Here is a 22,464-nt window from a genome sequence, read left to right on the forward strand (position 1 = left end):
ACGAAGGTAGGGTTTATAAATATCTCTCGTTTCCAAAAAAAAATTTTTCAAAGAATTGATGACGTCAGCAAAAATAAGCAATTTTCTTTTTTCCTCAAAAAATGCTGACGTCATCAATTTTTAGGAAGTTTTTTTTTCGAAAATGAAAGATATTCATGAACCCTACCTATGTACAAAATTTGAGCTCATTTCGATAAAAAATTCCAGGAATTATTGGCATTTTAAGTTTTGATGTCAAAAATATCCGTCATTTTCATGGCAACTAACACAAAAATCCAACAAATCATAAAACTCGTGACGGCCAATTGTCCCACCCCTTTTCTGGAAGAAATTTTTACTGAGTTATGTTCCTCATATTAATACCTTTCCAAAAAGTCCTGGGCCAAAAATTCTGTTTCAGCCATTTTGGGAAAATTAAGGAAAAACACTTTTTGCTGACGTCAGCAAAAATTTAAATTGCTAATAACTCCTGGAATATTTATCCAAATGAACTGAAATTTGGTACGAAGGTTTATAAATATCTTTTATTTGCAAAAAAAAATTTTCCAAAAAATTGATGACATCAGCATTTTTTTAGGAGAAACGAAAATTGCTGATTTTTGCTGACTTTTTGAAAAACTTTTTTTTGGAAATTAAAGATATTTATACACCCTACCTTCGTACAAAATTTGAGCTCATTTCAATAAATATTCCAGGAGATATTAGTATTTCAAATTTTTGCTGACGTCAGCAAAAAGTGTTTTGCCTTAAATTTCCCAAAATGGCTGAAACAGAATTTATGGCCCAGGACTTTTTCGAAAGGTATTAATATGAAGAGTGAAAATAAAGAAAAATTTTCCCATAAAAAGGGGTGGAACAACTGGCCGTCACGGCCGTCACGATTTATCGATTTTTTTGCACAGGCCTTAACTTGCCTGAGAAGGCTTACCATATTCTATCTCAAAGGAAACCATAATCATATCACAAGTAAGAGTGCTGTATACGGTATGTCCCAAATAAAGCGGCCAACCTTTATTGAAAGCCTGATGGGTACTTAGGCAAAATTGGTGCCGGGTATGTGCGAGCCATAAGGGTCCCATTTTCACACTCTCAAAAGTCCCTCAAAGGGTTACAAAAAACCATTAAAAAATAATGAGCTGCGAAAATAAAAAATCAACCCCGTCATAAATTCTTGAAATTCGGAATTCTTGCTGAAATGTTTGAGAAATAGTCTCTTTAAGAGTGGCAAAAACGTTAAAAAATGAACAAAATTAGAAAAATAGTCTCTCAAAGTGTCCTAGTACCCCCGGGCTTGAAACTAAATTCCTAAATATCATTCAGGAATGGGGCTTTAAACTGAAGGTTGTGACATTTCCCTGGAGACCATGAGAAATGTCAGATTTGAATGAAGTTTGTGGTACACTTCTTCTTTCCATGAATATCTGAAACTTTCTACAAAGTAATATTTTATTAAAAAAATAAAATTATTCTTCGGTTAGCTGCCTAACATAATTTTCGCTTTCGAAAAATCACATTTCCTGGTTTTTACCCTATTTTGGACACAATTCTTTCATTTTCCTGGAGATTTTTAATTTTTTTGATGAGAAATGGTAAAATTTGTAATTCACGGGTTCTAATTTTCGCAAGGTTTGCCGAAAAACCATGAAAAAAGTGAAAATTATTCCTTTAAGGTATTCTCCAGTTTGTTCAAAATATGGTACATGTATGTCTTTATTTTTTAATTTGGATCAAACATTCTTATATTTGAGACTGGGGACAAGTTTCTCTGTGAAATGAGCTTAAAGTCACAGTAGAAATTTCCATGCAAAAGCGTGTTGGATCGGGTAAAACAAATTTACAGACCAGAAAGCTTTAGCGATGAGGTGGGACAATAAAAATATTCGTTACATTTTAGACTGAAGAAAATTCTTTAATTTTGAAAATTTAAAGACATTAAAATGTAATTACAAAGAAATAACAAATTCTAAATACCTATAAAAATAACTGCAAAGACCAATCTATACTTCGAGATTCTTTTCTTGAATATGAGTTTAAGAGAGTTTAAGAGATAGTTGTTGTCTTTAACCGAATGCTCTGCTTAATGGAGTCTGGCTAGATATTCAATCCTAACTAAACTTAAAAATAAATTATTATCATAAATACTACTAGAAAAGTTGAAGCAGTTGAGCAGCACAACCTTTGACCTATAGGGAAGAATAGGAAAACAGGTTTATGTACTATGAAAAATACAAATAAAAAGATGAATTTGAAACGGAAATCGAGAAATGTACTCTTAGGTTCATCATAATAATAAACGGGGGGACCTAATTGCCGGTGGGGTTAGAAATTGTACTTCTGAGACCCAAAAATAAGGTAAATATAGGCTAAAATCAGGCTATTTAGAGCAAAATAAGGGGCCTTCTCTCTGCTTCTCTTTGACAGGTGAAAATATTCATAAGAATTAATAAACGGGGGGTTGGAAAATTTTCGAAAAATTAACAAGCGGGGGGGGGGGCGTTTATTTGGAACCTAAGAGTAGAGACCCTTGTGAAATTCAGTTCGTAGTAGGATAATATAATTCATTAGGATTCTTCTAAAGTTCTTTTTTAATGGACGCACTGTAGCGTAGATCAAGGTATTGTGAAATAAAAATGTGGTGAGACAGGTAAGGTTACGAGCAAGTGAGTCAGAAAAAGGAGCATCTCAGAAAAATGCAACTATCAAAAGGGTCCAGTAAATACTTATTACGTATACGTATTCCATAGGAAAAACTATGTTGTGTCTTTACCTTTTCCTCAGTGGCTTGTTCGTGTATTTTCTTGACCAGAACATGAATATCCAAAGAAGTTGTAAACGCCACCAAGTCTTCTTTACCACTGATCTTTTAAAGAGAAAAAGATTGATTTTTAATTGAGATACCCTGTAAATCGAAAGTTAAAAATATTAAGCACCCCACATTACTGCTCACAAGACTTTTCTGGTGAATAGCAATAGTAGTAGGTCTATTATGATTTGATTCCAAACTCATTTCCCAACAGGGTAGAATCTCAGCAGGTCACATCTGACCGAGTCGATATCTTAAGCAGTATGATTTAATGGGATAAACTTTCGCGGGGATTAAATTTCGCGGTTGAGCCGATCCGCGAAATTTGAAAATTTCACGGGGACTTAATTTCGCGTGTGGCACTATTATGTGGCAATATTTTCACGATTTTGTGACTTCTACTTTCTAATCATGCATGTTGGTTGTTGAAATACACATTATTTGCGCTTCTTTGATGCAAGTGACCATTCAAATAGTATTTATTTGACATATTTGAGTTTTGTTTAGAAATATTTCGCGGATGAGGCCCTTCCAAATTTCCGATGGGGCTTAATTTAATCCCCGCGAAAGTTTATCCCATTAAAGTATACACTAGTTAATTTCAAGGAAGCAAAACTTCTTCATGATACCCATGATATGCACCATTGCAATGTCTTCTGACATTACATCATGGGATCCAAAAGCTGATTGGTAGCAAGTGACGTAAAATCAATACATCACTTTCAACCAATAAATTATAGCTGTTGGGTTCGTGGAAGACATTGTAATGGTGCAGATAATGAATAGTCCAGTAAAATTAGGTTTTTACCTTGAAAAAAATAGTATATGGGTCACGTCATCACAAAATGCTCCAAAAAGGGTCCAAAACTTTACGAATCGACTGCAGGTTTTTTGGCTGTTCTTAGACCTTAGGTCAAATTTCAGACATATGATTTATTTAAAGGTTAGGGCTAAGCTAAGCTAATTCTACTATCTTCTGAATCCAATAAGAATTTCTTACTAATGTTCCTAATGCAACAAGCAAACGGAATATGGACTCCGTTTCGTTATTCTCCATGCTGAGAAACTGAAATGAAAAAAAAGGAGAAAAAGGAAATTAGTTCATTATATACAAACGACATTCATATAGACAACCCCTGGTATTCGAACTGTATCAAAAGCTCCAGAATAGGTAGTTGTTCTTGAAGTTGTTGAAATAGTTCAAAACATCATTTGAAAAGACCATATCAATACTGAGGAAGAATTATTAAAATTCGGTTAAAGGGTTAACTTACTCGTTGTATGAGGGTGCAAATTTGTATGCTATCTTCAAAAGATGATGTACTTTTTCTACAGTATATACACGTACTATAAATATAAAAACAGAATGGAGAAGTTTTAAGATGGATATTCGTTCAGCCAGTATAGAGCTGTCATTTCCGATCAAACTCAATGTTTCCACCAATTTTAGGCAAAGAAAATCCGCGATTCCGCAGGCGGCGGTTGAAAGATCTTGTCTTAAAGTTCAAGAATATACAGTACGCCGGAGTTCCGCGATTCCGCAGGCGTTATTTTTAGTGCAAGAAAAATATAAAATTCATGTGAATAGAATCTAATATCCGGCGGATACTGCGGAGCATAATGTAAAATCTGTGCCCTAATACCAATTTACACCAGAAAGTTATTTTGCCTAGAAAGTTTTTTTTTTTTTTTTTTAAGAAGGAAGAGGCACTTACTTTACAATGAAACTAGTGATTGCTATCCTCAAGTTTTTATGTGGTTGATCGTATAATTTTGAACTGCACTCTAATATCTGAAATGAAAGATTGTAAACAAATCTGACATCTGACGATGGCTTCAGTAAATGGTTCGCGAACCAAGTGATAGACCTCGTATGGATTCCTGTGCTATTTTCATTGGTTTAGAATATCAAAAAGGCAATTTTCCAGATTACTCAAATATGGGAGTTTAGGTGTAACCTCTCGACATCAATATAACAGAAAAGGCCAGACCGAGATCCTGTCTAAAGATCCATTTGCTGCTATCAGTATCCCTCAAATTGAAGGTTAATGAGAAAGCGTTTTATTTTAAGCTTGTAGCAGTCCTAAAAATGTGTTGTTGATGTGTTTCTTTTGAGACATAGAAGGGAAACAAATTGCTAAAAGCTGTCTGGATGATTTTGAGCTGTATCAAAAATTAAAAACGAACCTGTTCTCGTTTACCGTAGACAACCATTCCGCAATATCGATCCGTGAACGCATTCACTAAGATACGATAAACCAACATCCCATGTGAAGCTGAACCAGACCCTCTTAAAAATAAAAAGGATACACGTTTTTTTATAAAAACATCCAAACTTTTTGAAGCCTTATGATGTTTTTAACTTTTTGAGTTTTAAGCCTAACAAGCTAGATGCTGAATGGACCTACCTGATGATGAAAGTTAGATAGCAATGCGAGGAGAAAAATGAAAAAAATCAGTCAACAAATATAGCGTTTAGCGAAAATGCATAACGCAATAAATTCATCATTGATTGTTGATGGGGGGAGAGGGAAGGGTTGTAGGGAAAAAATAAATAGAAAGTTCTGGTCGCAAAAATCAGTTTTATTGACAATTGAATCATGCTTGATGGTGAGCATTGTTATCAATAATGTTTTTGTGTGAAAAACATAGAAATATAAGGAAAAAATCCAATGAAAATGTGCAAAAACGGCGATTTCCGGCATTTTCGGCCGGAAAAAAATGTTTTTTGAAAATTGGGCTCCCTCACATTTTAGGTATTGTCATTTTGCATCAGTGTGCAAAATTTCATAAAGAAATATAAAGTACAGCTCGAATAATTCAATCCGGCGATCTTTAAATAGTTCCGGCTTCAAAAATCAATTCTATTGAAAATTGAAACATGCTTGATGGTGGGCATTGCTATTAATAATGTTTTTGAATGAAAAAAAAAACAATTATAAGGAAAAAGTCCAATGAAAATCCAGAAAAACGGCGATTTCCGGCATTTTCCGGCCGGAAAAAAATGTTTCTCAAAAATCGGACTCGGCCATGTTTTGAGCATTGTTAATACGCTTCTTTGAGCAAAAAATCAGAAAAAACTAATGATAAAATCTCGAGAAAATGCCAAAAAAACAGTTTTTCCGGCAAATATATATTTTTTTTAATCGGGCACCGTCACATTTTGGGCATTGCCATTTTGCATCATTGTGCCAAAAATCAGAAAAAACTAATGAGCCAATCCTGAGAAAAGCTGGTAACAGACGGACGAACGAACGAACGGACGGACGGACATGGGTTGATTTAAAGGACCTCCACCGGGGTACCCGGAGGTACTCTCGGGTGCCTAATAAACGTACATGTACGTTTATTTTTTTCGTGTCAAATTTCGCGCCTGTACGCACCTTATTAGGAACTGTACGTTTATTTATTCTGAAGAATTTTTCCGCCTGTACGTTTATTCCCTCCTGTACGTTTATTTATTTTCACCCAATATCGTCCAATTCATACCGCAAAAACTTGTTATTTTTTGTTCAAGTAAGATATGTAGAAAGGCCGTTAATTACATTCGAACGTACTGTGGGAAATTTCGAGTGTTACACGAGTAAATTCGAACGTTTTGCTTATTTAGTACTTGTCATTGATCTATAACAAGAGATATACCTATACTTAAGTCAGTCGTTTCGACCTGGATGTTCTACTTTTGAAAAATAGTAGATTTTTCCCTGTACGCTTATTTTAGCCTGTACATTTATTTATTTTAGCTCTGATTTCTCGCCTGTACGTTTATTTCAGCCTGTACGTTTATTAATTCCAATTTTATTCTCTCCCCTGTACGTTTATTTTGGTCTGTACGTTTATTAGGCACCCGAGAGTAGGTCCAAAAATGTTCTTAATATCTTCTTTTTTTCACCATTTTACGAGTATTTTTTTCCATTTTCCTAAGAAATTGGCCATTATAGAGTCCACAAAGCCTTAAAATGTTCTTAACTTGTTCTTAATATTTTTAGTTTGTTCTCTATAAATAAAACGTTGTTGAAAAAGGCCAGTTGGCCGAAATATTCATAGAAAGATGATGTGTTTTTCTTGACTACGCTATATTGTATACACTCTCGTATAGACGGAGAAAATTGGTTTTACTTTGACAAGATAAAAAAAACGTGTATCCGTGTATCCCAAACTTAAATTGATGAAAAATGCAGGGAAGGGATTTAGCTTTTCGGAAAAGACAGAGACTACAATATGTTTTGTTCATCAACGAGTTTATAGTTCAGTGAGTAATCAAAAAGCATTATAACATTAACATCAGTGGCGTAGACAAGGGGGCGCAAATTTTGTGCAGGAGAGCAGATTTTTATGATACAGTAATCACCTTTTTATATTGAATAGATAATTAAAGTGTCATGAAAATCTGCTCTCCTACACGAATTTTGCGCCCCTGACTACACTACTGAACATGATTCACATACCCTGCTATAGTGAGGAGGTTATTTATAAAAGTATCTGCATGGTTTTCCGATAAAATCTTCTTTCCAAAAACGTCGTTCAACATTAATATCCTGAGACTGTCAAGCACTGAAAAATAAAACAGAACAATCCATTAAAACGATAAACATGACTGGTATTATCGAGAATTTTGTAAGGACAGTTAAAATGCTCAACCTCCTCTCCAGGCAATTATTTCTGAGTATGATTTGGAAAATTTTCTCTTATCAAATCAGGAGCTCCTTCTTCTTTTCACATAACTTAACCAAATCCGTTGTATAATAAATAAAGTCACGGAAAAGTTGATAGAAAATTATACCGGGTACGATTTTATCACGTGGCCATTGTGAAAAACTTTTGACAACATCTGAAAGTGTTCCGTAAACTTCATCGCGTAATTTGGTTGCTCCTTTCAGTAAGTTGTTCAATGAATCTAAAGCAAAAAAAAAAATCAAACATCATTTAAAAAACATGTCCAAACGTAGTAGTTAATTTCTCTTTTTCATCTCAAGGCTACACATTTTTCCTCGAAATCGGAAAAATAAAGGAGGGGGTGTCGCAATTTACATAAAAAACGGCATCATCTATAAAGAACGCAAAGACTTACACAGTGCTTCTATAGAAAATATCTACAGGGTGTCCCTAATTAAAGTATCGAGTTTGAACATGCGATTGAGTAGAAAAGTTTGTGTGTGTGTTATCGCTAAAATATAAGAACGTTCTCCATCACACAGGCTTATTACAAAAGGTACAGTTACAACGTATAAATTAATCGTAATGACAAAGAAAAAAGAGGGAGAGCTTAAAATACAATTTTGTGAACACGCACATAAAACTTTCTACTCGTAGTTGTGTTTCGACTCGATATTTTAATTAGGGACACCCTGTACATCGAAATTTTTGTCAAAAAATCAAAATCCTTTATTGTTGGTTTTTTCTATCGACCGCCTGATGATTCAAAATATCTCTGTAATGACTTTAATGACCGTTTAAATGAAAACATCGAACTCGTTTCAAAAGGGAACAAAGAAATTATTTTGATGGGCGATTTCAATGTCAATTATGATAATGATAATGACTCTCGTTCACACTTCGATTTTAAAAACATTATGTCTTTGCATGGTTTCAAACAAATTATCTCAACACCAACCCGTATCACAAAAGACACAGCAACTTTAATCGATCATATTTTTGTTACAAAACCATCGTCATTCACAACTTCATGTGTTGTTGCTACATCTCTCAGTGATCATGATTTCGTTTATTGTTGTCGTAAGATCAATTCTTTTAAATACAGTTACCGCACTATCAAATGCAGAGACTACAGAGCATATAATCCAGTTAATCTACGCAATGACGTTCAATCAATCAACTGGTTGCCAATCTACAGTAACGTCTCTGATTCGAACAAAGCTGCTGAATATTTATCATCGGAATTGAAATGTACTTTCGACCGACATGCACCTCTCGTCGAAAAACGTATCAAAGGAAAACCATGTGAATGGTTAAACGATAATATAAAATCAGAGATGAACATTCGCGACAAACTCGAGCGTAAAGCAAGAGGCTCTAAATCAAACGCTCACTGGGCAGAATACAAACGTCAAAAGAATCGCTGCATCAATCTTATTCGTCGAGCAAAGTCGGCTCATTATCAAAATACCTTGAATGGAAATGTCATCGATCACCACCTCAACCTTTCCACTAATTTTGACAAATCCTACAAAACTGCCTCAGGTCGATTACGTTTGTTATTTGGTGTTCGAAAATTGTAAAAAGGTAAAAACCCATAAAAATGGTCAATTTTACCCCCTGCAGCCCTGAAATAATACTAAATACTGTCTGTTTGAAATTTTTCTGATGTATTGCATCAAAGTCTATCATAACACCTAGTTTGTGTCTCATTAAAAGTTGTTTGGGTAGGTCCCAGACTTAAAAAGGGTCAAAATTTAGTTAAAATACCCAAATTTTCCCTTTTTTTCCCCAGGCAAACCTATAAAAATAATTTTTCACAAAATTTTTTTGCCGAAAATAATCATCAGCCTACCTTGAAATTTTTTGCAAAGTTTCAAAGCAATTGGTCAACTGATTGACTAGATACAGCAAATTATATCATCCCTGGAATGGCATTTTCCTTAACAAATCCTTACAAAGGGTAAAAAGTACCCCCTAAACTCGGGCCCAGTATGAAAAATTGACCAGGAGTTAGCTTTGGGGACCGACCATTTCCAAAACTAGGATAGTTGAGGATTCCAAAAATGTATAGTTTATCCTGTAGAATCTTGGGTTAAGCAAAAGTGCTTATTTAAGGAGATATAGGATTTGGCTCCCGTACTAATAGTTTAGGTATATCAAACAGAGAATTTTTAGGTTCAGATTAATTATTTTACCCTGGCACTGTGTAGTCTGATCAATTTTTTTTTTTTTTTTCTAACTCCATTACTACTTTCCCGTAGTCTTCGAAGTTTAATATTACTATTTGATTTTTCTGATCTATGCATTTAGCCCTACGTTTAATTTTCTCTTTCCTTTTTTCTCCAGTGCCTTTAGCCTTTTAGATTTTTTCAATATTTCAGATAATTTATTAATTATATTTTTTGATTTAGGTTTTTATATTTTATCAGGACTGCAACGGAAAACAGTTTTATTGTATATATTTATGTAAATATTGTACATTTTTAGAACTGAAAAGTAATCATAGAAATTTCATAAACAACAAAAGTATTGTGGCAAAAAAAGTTTTTGGACTTTGTGATTGAATTTTGGGATGGACACAACATATGAAAGTTAATTACCCGATAAAACTTGCAGCTGTTCGTCACTTAGTTGGTTCTAGACAAACAAAAAAGTTAAAAAAATAAGAATGTTGCCATAGAAGTAAAGTAGTGTAAATGAGAAGTAAAGATAATGTTTTATGAAGATTTTCCAGAAGGAGGTTGAGGTATTTAAATTCAAATTTCAGAAATATTCGAAGAATATAGGTTCGATTTGGAGGGAGAAGACTATAGAGGAACATCATACTTCGAGTAATCTGATTTTTAAAATTTCAGTTTAAAAAAAATATTTATTTCTAATGAATGCGAATGACATTAGTGCCCAATTAAAGTAATAGTATTCTTTAAGAATGAAAAAACCTTCTTAAATATTTACTCGAACCATAAGTATAGAATATTTCAGCCAAAACTGATAAATTCTGTTAATCTTTCGATTATTTTCAGGCTACCTCAAAATCTCAGCCTCGTTTTGGTAAGAAAATGTCCCGGGTTACTACACAATGAATTGAAGAGCAATATTTGACAATATGGTTTGCGGACAATGCATGAAAACAACAGGTCTATCATATAAGAAATTTCTTCCCGTAAACAATCAGAATCACCCCCAATATTGTTGGAATATTGCAAAGCTATAACCTGGCAATATATTGAAAGCACAGACTCTAGCTTAAATGAAGCTGAGAATAGATAAAATGAATCCAAAATTCAGATTTTTGTTCAGGCGACCGTTAAAATAGACTTCGGATAAGTGTATAGTAATAAAACTAACCTCTTGTATTTGAGAGTTGAACTCGCGAAGTTTCCCGATGATTTGCTCGTGTTTCCCGGTAGTGAATTTCAAACAATTCGTCTAAAGAATGAAAGGATTTATTATGTAATTTTAAGCAGGTTTATTTTTTTATCTGTAATTACCGAGTTTTGTATGTGTATTTTTCTGCGACGGAGACAGTAAGGTTCTAATTTGTCTAGGTCCTGACCAGCTGAAGGCGACGGTAAATCAGCACTTTTACCGTCCTCGATTTTAGTGGGTCAAAACACTGCAGGTTATTCCAAACGGGGAGTCCGCCGTCCACAAAAGAGCAAATACGTAAACTCGCTATTGACTGAGAAACAGTACCTTGCAATACAAGTTTCCAATCTTTTAATTTTCTAACCATTCCAGAGCTACAGCTACGTTTCACCTTTTTTTTTGAGAGACCTCCATTCGGGTATCTTAAAGCAACGACCCATGCATCATTTGATGACATCCATAGAGGCGCTTTAATCGATGTCACTCTGGCTCTGATACTGGTGAAAACTTGGTTGTAATGGCTTTTCTGAGGTATTTGGTTATTACAAATTTTATACCGAACAATGCTATAGAGAATATACCTCTGGGAAATAAGAACGTCCTTTGTTATTTTGTGCACCCTGGTTTGATGTCGGGCCTAAAAATCGATAAAGACGATAATACATTACAAGTCACATAATTAAAAGAAACTCTTCTATTATCGCTTGCAGCTTACAACTTGGTCGGTCAGAAAATAGTGAAATCGTATGATGACAAAAATGTGAAAAGAAAATAACTATAAATAAAACAATAAAGCAAACAATCAATGTTTTCGAAATTGATTACCTTGCGAGCCGTTGGGAACATATCGTCCTTGACCTTAAAAAAAGTAATATTTTACGTTTTAGGGTCTGTTTCGCGAACGTGTTTAAAAAACTGATTTTTATGGGGAAATAATATCGTATGTTTAGGTTAAAATCGAGGAGTGACAAGCTCATTAGTGAGGTGAACTTGATCTACATCCTGTGGTTTGGATCAATTGCTTTCATTATGGAATGTTCCTTTTTTAGGAAAGGAAATCTTTATTACACTAGTTTTACCTGTGAAAGGGTCTCCGCTTTGTCCGTTAGATTGATTGCCACTTGAACCAGCTACATAACGTCCACCACCTAAAATAACAAAAGAAATTTCGATTATCTTTTTCACTTTCCTGTAAATCAAGCGCCATGTAAAATTTATATCAAAGTAAGAAATTCAGTGTTCCACAGGAAAAAAGTCATCAGATCCCACAGGTGGGAAAACCCCATTTCCAGCGCTGGAAAATTGTAAAATTATTTGTTCCGGGTAAATTTTCTCAAGCTGTGAAGTGGAATTTTTTAAGCCCTAGGATTCGCAAAATCACAATGCGGACTTTTTCCAAAAGATATCATAGTCTATGAAGTTTAGACGTGTAATATGGAAATAAAGACTTCTAACTACAAAAAGTACATCACGCGAGTGTGAAACGTAATTTCCTCCATTGGAATTTTCCCGCAATAAAATTACGGGTACATAAATTTAAATCTTTAGGATTTCTGATTTCACACCCTGGACTTTATCTGAAATATTTTGATACATCGATACATCGGTATTACTAATATCACACTGCGGAATTCCCTTAAAAGTATATTTGATACATAATCTTAGATGTGAATTTCAAATAAACACTTAGCAACTATAGTCGACGAAAACTTACGCTACAAAACTCTAAAACGCAGAAGGTCAAGACAGACAAAGGAAAAAATCATTAGTTCCAACGGGTGGGAAAGTCGAATTAATAGGGTGTGAAAGTCAAATTAATAGGGTGGGAAAGTCAAATTAATAGGGTGGGAAAGTACAATTAATAGGGTGGGAAAGTACAATTAATAGGGTGGGAGAGTACAATATATAGGGTGGGAAAGTACAATATATAGGGTGGGAAAGTACTTGTACTACGCATGCGTAAAAAAAAACCACAAGTGAAAATTGGGTCAAAACTGTTCAGATTGTATGCAAATCATTAACTTTATAAGGGTGTATTCGATCAGTGTGTAACACAACGCTAAAGGTGAGGCGTCCCGCAAGGGCGGCCTCGTTCGTTCGCAATGGACTTGCGTCGCAAGGGCTCAGTGGAATCGTCAGTCGCCGTGCTGCCGTTCAATCGGTATCACGTCGTTGTTCCGCTGTTGTGACAAAGTGCCGGGATTCCCAAAGTAGCGCAAGTACATGACAGAACGAATGGGAGCTATCGAGCCAATGCTCACGAATGATCGAATACATTTAACAATTTATCAAATAATTGGTAATAATTAGGTGGGGAATTGAAATTTCGGCGTGTGATTTTCGATTTGACCTTTTGATAAGCTGGGTGTGAAGTTAAAATTCAGGCGTGTGATTTTCATTTTCACTATTCTCAGCACAATGTCGAGAGCAACCACCTCTTGCATGTTAATTTAGTTTTAAACCGCTGGAATTTGTTTTTTTCAACGTGGGATTTGGCACTTCCCACAGAGTAAAACATTGCAGGGTCCCACGCGTGGGAAACATGTACTTTCCCACCCTTTTAATTTGACTTTCCCACCCGTGGGAACTAATGACTTTTTCCTGTGTTCAAAGCAAAGTGAAAATGAATTTTAAATCGCACATTAGTACGTAATCGTGGTTTTGAGATGGAAAACACTCTTTAAACTTCACTAAACTTAGAAAACAACTTTATAACTAATGCTTAGGAAACCCTACAAAAAAGGCACAACACAAAACCGCACACACCGAGTGTGATTAGTGAACTCTATCACAGTAAGAGGTCGATCTTACCTGTGAAAGGGTCGACGTATTGAGTATTGGACTGTCCGAGAGTGACACCTTCCGTATTTTTGATGATGAAATGCGCTACCTCGTCCAGGTAACCTTGACTAATCTCATTCTTCTCTAAGAATTTTTGCGCCGCGAAATAAGGATCATCTAAATAAGAAAGAAAAATTAATCATCAACACGTTTATACCTACTTTTGTTTCCAACAATGTCTATCTTGTCATTCAATTCTATTCGGGAAAAATATCTTTCCGGAATTTAAAACACTCCCATAATTAAACTCCGGTTAAGGAGTTTCTTAAGATCAGTGTTCTTCATTATTTGTAATCGTGCGTATATCCGATCAATCGCGATAGTCGGGTTCGATTTCCCGATCTTTCCGGTTTGATTTCCCGATTTGGTTTGCGTTTGCGCTCGCACTTACTAGGATATACTCTTTTAAATTTTATGTTAGATATATTAAGAAAGGTTGACCCATGACAGTTACCAGAGTTTGCAGCCGTCATTACGGCTGTTTTATTTTTCTTTTGGAATCAGACTTTTTACAGCAGAAAGTGTTATATCCAGGAATCACATAATCGAAAGCCAACTCCACTTCATCGAGCACTATAAATAAATAACACTCTTTTGAAAATTTGGTTGGTCTTACCAGTGATGTTGAAAGGTAACTTTAAAGGTGGTACGCCATCTTGAATGTCAACATCGAACACATAATCATATTCCTGGTCGAAGAAAGAAAAGAGAACAATTGATACCTTTCTTTATGGACCTACCTTATAATAGTAATAATAGCGAGTTTATGTATTTGAGATGAATCAGGCGACGGTATAAAGCAAAGTTGACATGTCTCCAAAATCGCCGTCTTCTTTGCTCGACGACAATTATCGACTTTGTTTTGCGTCGACTTTACTTACCGTCCTCCTCGATATCCTCCGATACAACAACTTGCTAATATCACCAAAACCTTTTGTCAAGCTAGTAGATGGAATAGCACTACAATAGTCTTACAATATTATTATATCTCATCCATTTACCTTCCCTTCGTAGACTTGTTTGCCAGTGGAACGTTGTGCGCCTTCTTTCCCTGCTGCACCTGTCACTTCTCCGACTTTCTTCCATTCACCGCTTCGTGCGTCCCACTAAAAAGATAGATAGAACGAACGATTAGATCTTAAAATAATTTATCTCAGTGTTCTTTGAAATTTTTTGGAGTTTTAGTCCAAAGCTTTTTGGTTAATTCTCATTACCTTTTTAGTACATTTTAACCACTTTACAATATATTGCCAGAATTCACCATGATATTGATGTAGTATACAATTAGTCCTTATGAAAGAAAGTAATACCTGATGCGCCTCCACCACGCCATTGTTTTTAACCAACTTTGTTTGATCTTGCTTGACACCTACAATACAAAATACAGTCTCAGAATTGTAAATTTCAAATTCTCATACACGCCAAAGCTTATTCAAAGCTTTCGGCAATTCTAAGCAAACTCCAATCTCGTTACTATTTTCGGAAGGTTTTATTTGTAATCTTTTAATAAAAACTGATACAATAGTGATAGACATTTTATATCTAAAAACCTTTTTTGAAAAAGATTTGCACCAGAAGCATTTAAGTTTAAACTCTACATTTTGGTTCAAGATAGAAGAATAACCTGGCTGCAGCAACGCTTCTGGCCCTGGAAGTTTGTCTGTTTTGATTTCACCAAGATCCAAACTAAAAGGGAATAATCTCTCCATTATAATTTAGCATTGTAAACCCAGCAAAATCTTGAGTTCACAAGGAAAAGTAAGAAAATCAAAGATCTATAGTGGTCTAACATGGTCAAAACCAATACAGATCCAATCTGACATTATTTGAATTTTACTTACTTCGCAGCTGCCGGTATTGCTTGATTAGCCACACTGTTTTCAAAATCCTACAAAGAATTCATTTTTACAATATCAATCAATGAGAAATAAAGTTAAAAAATTCCATACAAGAGAATAAAATTTCATGAAATGAGAAATAAAAGCTTTAGCGTTTGAATTCTAAAAATATGACGAAACTCTTTGACTTCTACATTACTTGCACCTGTAAATCGGTATATTTCTTTCAAACATTTTAAAATTGTTGCAGTAATCAAAACATACCTTCAAAACATCGCTATCTGCCACCCTTTCTTCACTCTCAGTAAAGACGCGACAAAATCCATCACTGAAAAAGAAAATAATTTTTAAGGATATTATTATTTCAATTAAGGTATAATTTTTTTTAGCTTTCAATCCCCGTAACCAAAGATCGATTATAGTCTTATCAACCTTTTTTAAAGACTGTATGAAACTGCATTTTATTATCATTAGTTGTATTAGGAGTGAGGAGTCAAACTTAGGATTTGTGATAACTTTTCTAGCACATAATCACATTTATTTTTTTCGAAAGTTTAAATCTATAGGATCTATAGAATCTAGGGAATCAACAAAGCCATTTTCTAGTCCAAAAGAAAACGACTGTACTGCCAGACCTGCTGCCAGCTATAATATCGCCATTGGCCAGAGCACCGACACACCAAACTGATTGACTGGGCATTGCTATTGTCTGTTCACAATTCTCATCTAAAAATGAAATTTAAATCAGTCAAATATGAGGAACATTTCCTCCCCTTTTTTACGAGACTGAGGATAAAATTGAATGAATATTTTGTCAGAGTCTTATTTTCGACTATGATAAATTTCTGACCTGGAGAAATCATAATACTAAGGAGATTTATGCATTTATTGTGTGTACTATTTACCTTTCCATACTTTGACGCACCTGTCTTCACCAGATGATATAAACCTGTCAGTTCCAGGAATAAGCGCGATGCTATAAATGGATAGAAATAAAATATAAAGATAAAGGGTAGATATGATTGAAAGAGGGGGCTCTATGTCTCTCAAATTTATCATACACACCCCTGTCTCAGTCCCTCGGTGGAACTTTTTCCCTCAGTGGGGATGAAAATTTCTATCAAAATTCCAATGGGGATAGAAAATCTATTGTTTCCAGCTAAAAAATTCCAGTGGGGATGGTTTTGAAGTGCAATTTTTTTCATTCAACTTCCAATGGGGACAAAATCATAGATCGATTTCCCAGTGGGGATGGAATTTTAGGGATCTTTTTCCACCGCGGACGATTTTTTGGCCAATTTTTCCAGTGGGGCGGGGGGTCCACCGGGTCTGTGACACAGGGGTGTTCATACGCTTTAGTCAGAACATTTCACCATTGTGGAAAGTTGTGGGTTCAATCCCTGGATAAAGTCAAGTCACACAAAAGACTTAAAATGATACAACTCGATGCCTCTCTGCTTAATGCTGGACAATCAAATAGTTGGATCAGGGATTAGTGAAGCAAACTAGGAGGAACTATTAGCACCCTCCACTACGAGTACTGAGGTTGCATCATCATCCAATCACGAGAATAGATCAATTTGTTAAGGGGATGAAGGTTTTTGTTTTTTATTGACCATCTTAAAAGTCAAATAAAAGAAAGAGCGAAACCTGTAGACATAGTTGGAATGTCCTTCATAAATAAAAGTGCAATCTCCATTTATGTTCCACTTTCGAATTGTACTAAAATTGAAAAATAACAAAGTCAAAATTAACAAATTAAATAATTGTTTCAAAAACCTACAGGCCCGGCGAAAGCGAGGAGACTGGGGAGACTTCAGCCTCCCCACTTTTACGGTTGTTCTGCCGGTCCTGACCTAACTTTGAAGAATACATTCATCATATTCTGTTTGAATTCTTGAAAATCTTTGCAAGAAAAACTACAACGCATTGTTTTTTAACCGTTTTAATGATTTTTCTCTAAAAGACATAAAAGCTTTTCCCTTGAAACTTTTGAAAAAATAAACAAAATCAGATGACAAATGGAAATTTAAATTTAAAATCTTTACAAAATTCTGGATAGATCTTGACAAAATTCAGTTCAAAGTGTAAACACATTTTCCTTGTGCATCCTGATATTATCCTTCTATATCATAACTCACCAGTCATTAGCAGCTGAAAGGAATTCGTTTGGGTTTAGTATGGCCAAACAACGTACACAATCTGTATGTCCAATGAATGTTTTCTCACACTTGCCAGCTTTCCATAGTTTGATCATCTTGTCAGCTGAACCTGAGGAGGAAATTAAAAATAGTAACACCAAAAAAAAATGCTTTCTCCGACTAAGAGGAATATAAAAACACCCAGGACTATTTGTAAATGAAGGCAATTACATTTTGGTAGAGAAAGTAATATGCTAACATCTCTTATTCTATTCTTACCACTTAACATTAATCCTTTATCGGGGAGCATCTTAACAGTCCAAACAGCAGCATCATGACCTTTCAAATTCATCACTTCTTTGCCATTGATCCAAACCTTGGCTGTTCTAAAAATAGAAGAAGTGAGTTGGGAAGGAAGCAATAATACCATGATAATAATACTGCATATTACTGCCAGCCTCAATTGAATGCCTCTCTCAAAAGAATAATATCCTCTTATGAGCGCCAGCCTCCAATGATAAACACCCTGAAAAACCATTTTTTGTGTTGCAACCAAAAGGGCAACTCTTATTAATGATAATAATAAGATTCTAATTAAGAAAATTAAAGCTATCAGAGTCGATCTTAGATCATTTCACAAGGTAAAAACCTGCATCAACAAAATTATGGTAACAAAATATTATTGACTTATACCTTGAAAATAAATATTTCAAATTTTGAAAATGACCATGCCTAAAATCTTGAAATTTTTAAGAGAGCTTGTCTCAGCTTGTCTTGGTAGTACATCTCCTACAAAATCTTTTGAAAATTCCTCACAAGCTCACACATAAATAAGTGATTCTCATCTTTCTATTATTAGATCAAACCCAAAGAGAAGATATCATCATACTTATCCCAAGATCCAGACAAAATAGTTCCATAATTGCCAGCATCAAGTGAGCAAACGGTTGCACCATGACCCGTCAAAGTAAATATTGGTTCTGAAGTGAAGGGAAACAAAATATGATATGGTAAAACTTTTAAGAAAAAAGGCTTTACCAGTAGAAAAACATTTTATCTTAATAATCAAAAATCCAATTTAGTACAACCAGCTATAGATGTTGGAAGCTATAGATCTTGTCCTGGCTTTACAAGAAAACTCAAATTAAAAGACTTACCCGCCGATTCAAAATCATAAACAAGAATGAGGTTATCATGACCACCAGTTATTACCAACCCTAAAAATATACATGAAAATCAATACTATCCTGAAGATTCTTTTTTCTTTGAAAGTATTCTTTTTATGATATAAAAAGGAGACATGCTTGTTACGCTAAAAAAGCAGAATTAAATAAATAATCCATCAAAATTTGTGCTAGTGTAGTGTGTAAAGTTGTTCTTTATTGTTTAAAAATACTGTGTACAGCGCTAAGTAGGCATATAGTACATGATATATGTTTATTGATGTGATGTCTCTTTATTTGGAAATAAATATATGATAAATGCTTCAGTTGTTTTTAATTTAATTCTTAAGGGCATCCATTACCGTGTGGGTGTTTTTCTGATGGCTGCATGATACAAACAGATGACACATATCTTGAATGCCCATACAAGATCAACTCTTGTATAAAATCTTTGCCAGAAGGCGCCCAAATTCTACAACTTTGATCACGAGAAACACTGATAATCCCGTCTATTGGATATGCAGAAGCTGTTACACCTCTGACATCAGCCTCGTGTCCAACTAATGTTGTTCTAAGCTTATATGCCATGATAACTTATCTTGATAAAATTTCTAAAACAGAAGAAGCAACCAACATTCATACAATTCAGTTCATAAATGATAAAACTATACATACTTCAGTGGATGCAAGTAAATCACAGCAGGAAATTTGATATTACCTATAAATAAGTTTTGTTCAAATTGGCACGTCTGGAAGCAAGGAAGCTGTCTGCAAGGAAGCTAAGGCAGGCAAAACTATTGTTACCAAAGAGGCTTAAAATCAAAAAGTTAAATTGATATATCTCAAGAGCCAAAACACTTAAAGGTAAGTAACCCCTCATTTTTGTGCTCATTTTTTTAGAACTTATATAATCTGTCTATGTTATTTTAGGTTATATGACGAAGACAGGTCTAGTAGTGATACTCGTTTGGTAAGAAGTTTTAAGTTTAGCAAACTTAATAAATCTAATTTTCATACATGGAAATGAGTCCTGGAGAACCATGCACTTAGAGTTATATTATCAACTGCAGTCTTACTCTATTGGTGCATAACTCATACATTTGCAGAAGACAAGATTTTAGTGAGACTATAGTGTTTTGAAGATAGGTGATCTTATTATCTGTGAAGTAGCAGGTGTCTTTGTAGTTGCAGTTTGAAGCCATGTTTGAAGTGAAAAAAGGAATCTTTTCATATGTGAGGTGTTTTATTGACTGCACGGTCCTAGTTTCGTTTTCAGTTTTCTATTTTTTGTTTTACTTGTCTTTTGATTGACAAATATTTTTGAAAAACGTGTTTTCATTGCTGTCTTTTGTTCAATTTGCGATTTGTTGATCCGATGTCTGGGTCCGAATTTACACGTAAGATTTTTGATTGATTGATTGCTTTAAGAATGGCATGTTTATCAAATAGCTACCTGATAAGTGTATATATTTTTGTGGATATTAAATTTTCGTGAATTACAAATTTTTTTCTGAGAATTGTGTTTTGCAAGTACTAAATTTGGTTATTGCCACTTTCTGAAATTTTTCATGTGTATCAAATTTCGCAATTCACTGAATTTGATATTTTTAAAGAAAAGGGTTACCCCTTCAAGCATCTTTCTATTTTTTTACTAGAGACCCCCCCCCCCTTAAATTCTCAAGATTGACAAGTGCCATGACCTTGAAATTTTGACTAGTGGTAGATATGGATAATTTTGGTTTGGCTACCTGTCTGGTTTGTATTTTACAGCCCAGAGCAGAATGTAAACTTGACCAAAATCATGCATTGACTGATTTAAACTAGTTCGATTTGACTGAATGTTCCTGAAGGCTGATTTGTCAAAAAAGGGACTAGTAACAAACAAACTTGTTCCCCTGAGAATTTGGTACTTTGCAGACCGGTCTGTAAAATACACATTAACCACATACCTGCGGGAACTCAGGAACTAATGGAGCTTTCAACTACAACAGCGTGCAAAATTTTAATTTGGTCCATAAGCGGTTGGTATTTTACAGACAGTTCTGTCTTTTTACCTAAAATGCTCACTTTCAGAATAAGCGAGTGTTTTTTATGAAATTTTGGCGGCAAGCTTGTATCACCATAGCAGCTGTCAACTCTCTCACACTGGGCGGGAGACTCCCGCATGCCAACTTTTCTTCCTGCGGGAAAAAAAATCAGCCAAATCTCCCGCATTTTCAGGATTTTCTCCCGCATCTCCCGCATTTCCAAAAAATTTTCAATTTCCTGAAAAAAATTCAGATTAAAAAAAACCAGAATGGCAAAATTTCCTGATTTTGGAAAATTGGTGCAAAAAATTTCCCAATTTCCAGAAAAAAAGTTCCAATAAAATCGGATTCTGTAGGAGAATTCCCCCAATTTCCCGACTTGGAAAAATTGGATTAACAGGGAAAATTTTTCCGACTGTATTTTTATGAAGCAAAGTTGCCAGCTATGTATCACCAATACGTAACACTTGCTAAAATTTCAAGCCAATAGCAATTTCAAGTCAATAGCATTTTCAAATCACTAGATACAGCATCATATGGCTGTTTAGGCAAAAAAGGGCAATACACCTTTCCCGTAACAGTTAGTCACACTAGGAACTCAAGCTTTCAGAAAAAACAACATCAGTCATCTACAGGATGTATTTGCAACAACAAGGATGAGAGTTACCTGAATCAAGTTCACAAGACAACTATATAAAACTTTTGAAAAGTTTGAAACAAAATAAAACCTGCAGCAGCCCAAGGTATTCGACACTAAGTCAACTAAACTAAACTAAATAAACCAACCAAAATTTGTGCGCGGATCTAGGTGGGTTCCGTCTCCCCCTTAGATCTTTTTCTTGGGAAGTTGATCTTCAAATTAATTCTCAAGGTTGACTTGGCTCAAATTTTTTCATCTATGACTCAAATTTTAGGCAATTTCTCATAGTTTTTGAGGATGTTAATTTCATTAGAAAGTGCCGGGTTATTTTTTCATGAATCCCTTCAGAAGTTTTGCGGCGCATTTTTTTGCTTGAGAGTCAGGTAAACGATATAGCGTTTTCGCAGCATTAATCTTTGATATGTATTTTGGCGGGACGCTAGTGTGACTAAACTGGCTTAAAATTCAAATTATTCAGAACTTAACCCTATTCGGCCTTTAGGTCCCGTTTACCCCTAATGTTATCAACGGTCAATTCACAAATTTTGGAATTTTTGCGGTCAACGGGTACCTTGTGCCCCAAGGATCCAAAAAAAAAAACGTAAATTATTTCCACGGGAAAGTGGGTTTTTAAATTTGCGAAAGATTTACACTGCAACGACTTCTCCCCCAAAACGCTAATAGATTACCTATATCCGTATACTCTTACGGTTATGCAAAGCCCGTGATAGACGGAGATGTCTCTTAATGCTGGGCTAGTGTTACAAAAAAATTTCATAAACTCAATTAGTATAGTAAGATAAATCAAAGGAAATTTTCAGTTTTTGCTCACTTTGGGCATGATGATGAGTGACGTAATCAAAAAAAAATTTCGTCAAAAGTTACCTTATGTGACAAGGATCTTGTGCGCCAAATTTCATCCAAAAAGACCCACTAGATCAAAAGTTAAAGGGTGGTACAGGATCAGCCCCCCCTTGTTCTGA

General features: G+C 34.8%; 1 protein-coding gene across 1 annotated transcript; it reads right to left on the minus strand.

The window, feature by feature from the left end:
• Positions 1-1,888: 1,888 nt before the first annotated feature.
• Positions 1,889-19,452, minus strand: LOC136803665 (phospholipase A-2-activating protein-like). Its single transcript, XM_067060387.1, has 28 exons — positions 19,177-19,452; positions 18,809-18,868; positions 18,541-18,631; positions 17,931-18,037; positions 17,652-17,781; positions 17,161-17,232; positions 16,416-16,486; positions 16,146-16,236; positions 15,775-15,838; positions 15,514-15,560; positions 15,297-15,358; positions 14,983-15,041; positions 14,674-14,778; positions 14,289-14,361; positions 13,643-13,789; positions 11,911-11,979; positions 11,657-11,689; positions 11,413-11,468; positions 10,811-10,891; positions 10,063-10,099; positions 7,587-7,700; positions 7,252-7,357; positions 4,991-5,093; positions 4,519-4,595; positions 4,078-4,150; positions 3,804-3,869; positions 2,768-2,860; positions 1,889-2,183 (listed from the first exon to the last, which is right to left on the minus strand). Exons 1-28 carry the CDS (start codon positions 19,400-19,402, stop codon positions 2,145-2,147), a joined length of 2,352 nt encoding a protein of 783 aa, XP_066916488.1. The 5' UTR covers positions 19,403-19,452; the 3' UTR covers positions 1,889-2,144.
• Positions 19,453-22,464: the final 3,012 nt, after the last annotated feature.

Source organism: Clytia hemisphaerica, unplaced genomic scaffold, assembly GCF_902728285.1.
Source record: "Clytia hemisphaerica strain Z4C2 unplaced genomic scaffold, Clytia hemisphaerica genome assembly, whole genome shotgun sequence".
Taxonomy (NCBI): domain Eukaryota; kingdom Metazoa; phylum Cnidaria; class Hydrozoa; order Leptothecata; family Clytiidae; genus Clytia; species Clytia hemisphaerica.

Coding starts and splice junctions, on each gene's coding strand:
- LOC136803665 (XM_067060387.1), bottom strand. CDS start 19,402: ATGGCATATAAGCTTAGAACAACATTAGTTGGACACGAGGCTGATGTC. Junction 11,980..13,642: donor ATACGTCGACCCTTTCACAG/GTAAGATCGACC, acceptor TTGTTATTTTAG/GTGGTGGACGTTATGTAGCT. Junction 2,861..3,803: donor TTGTTGCATTAGGAACATTA/GTAAGAAATTCT, acceptor TCTCTTTAAAAG/ATCAGTGGTAAAGAAGACTT.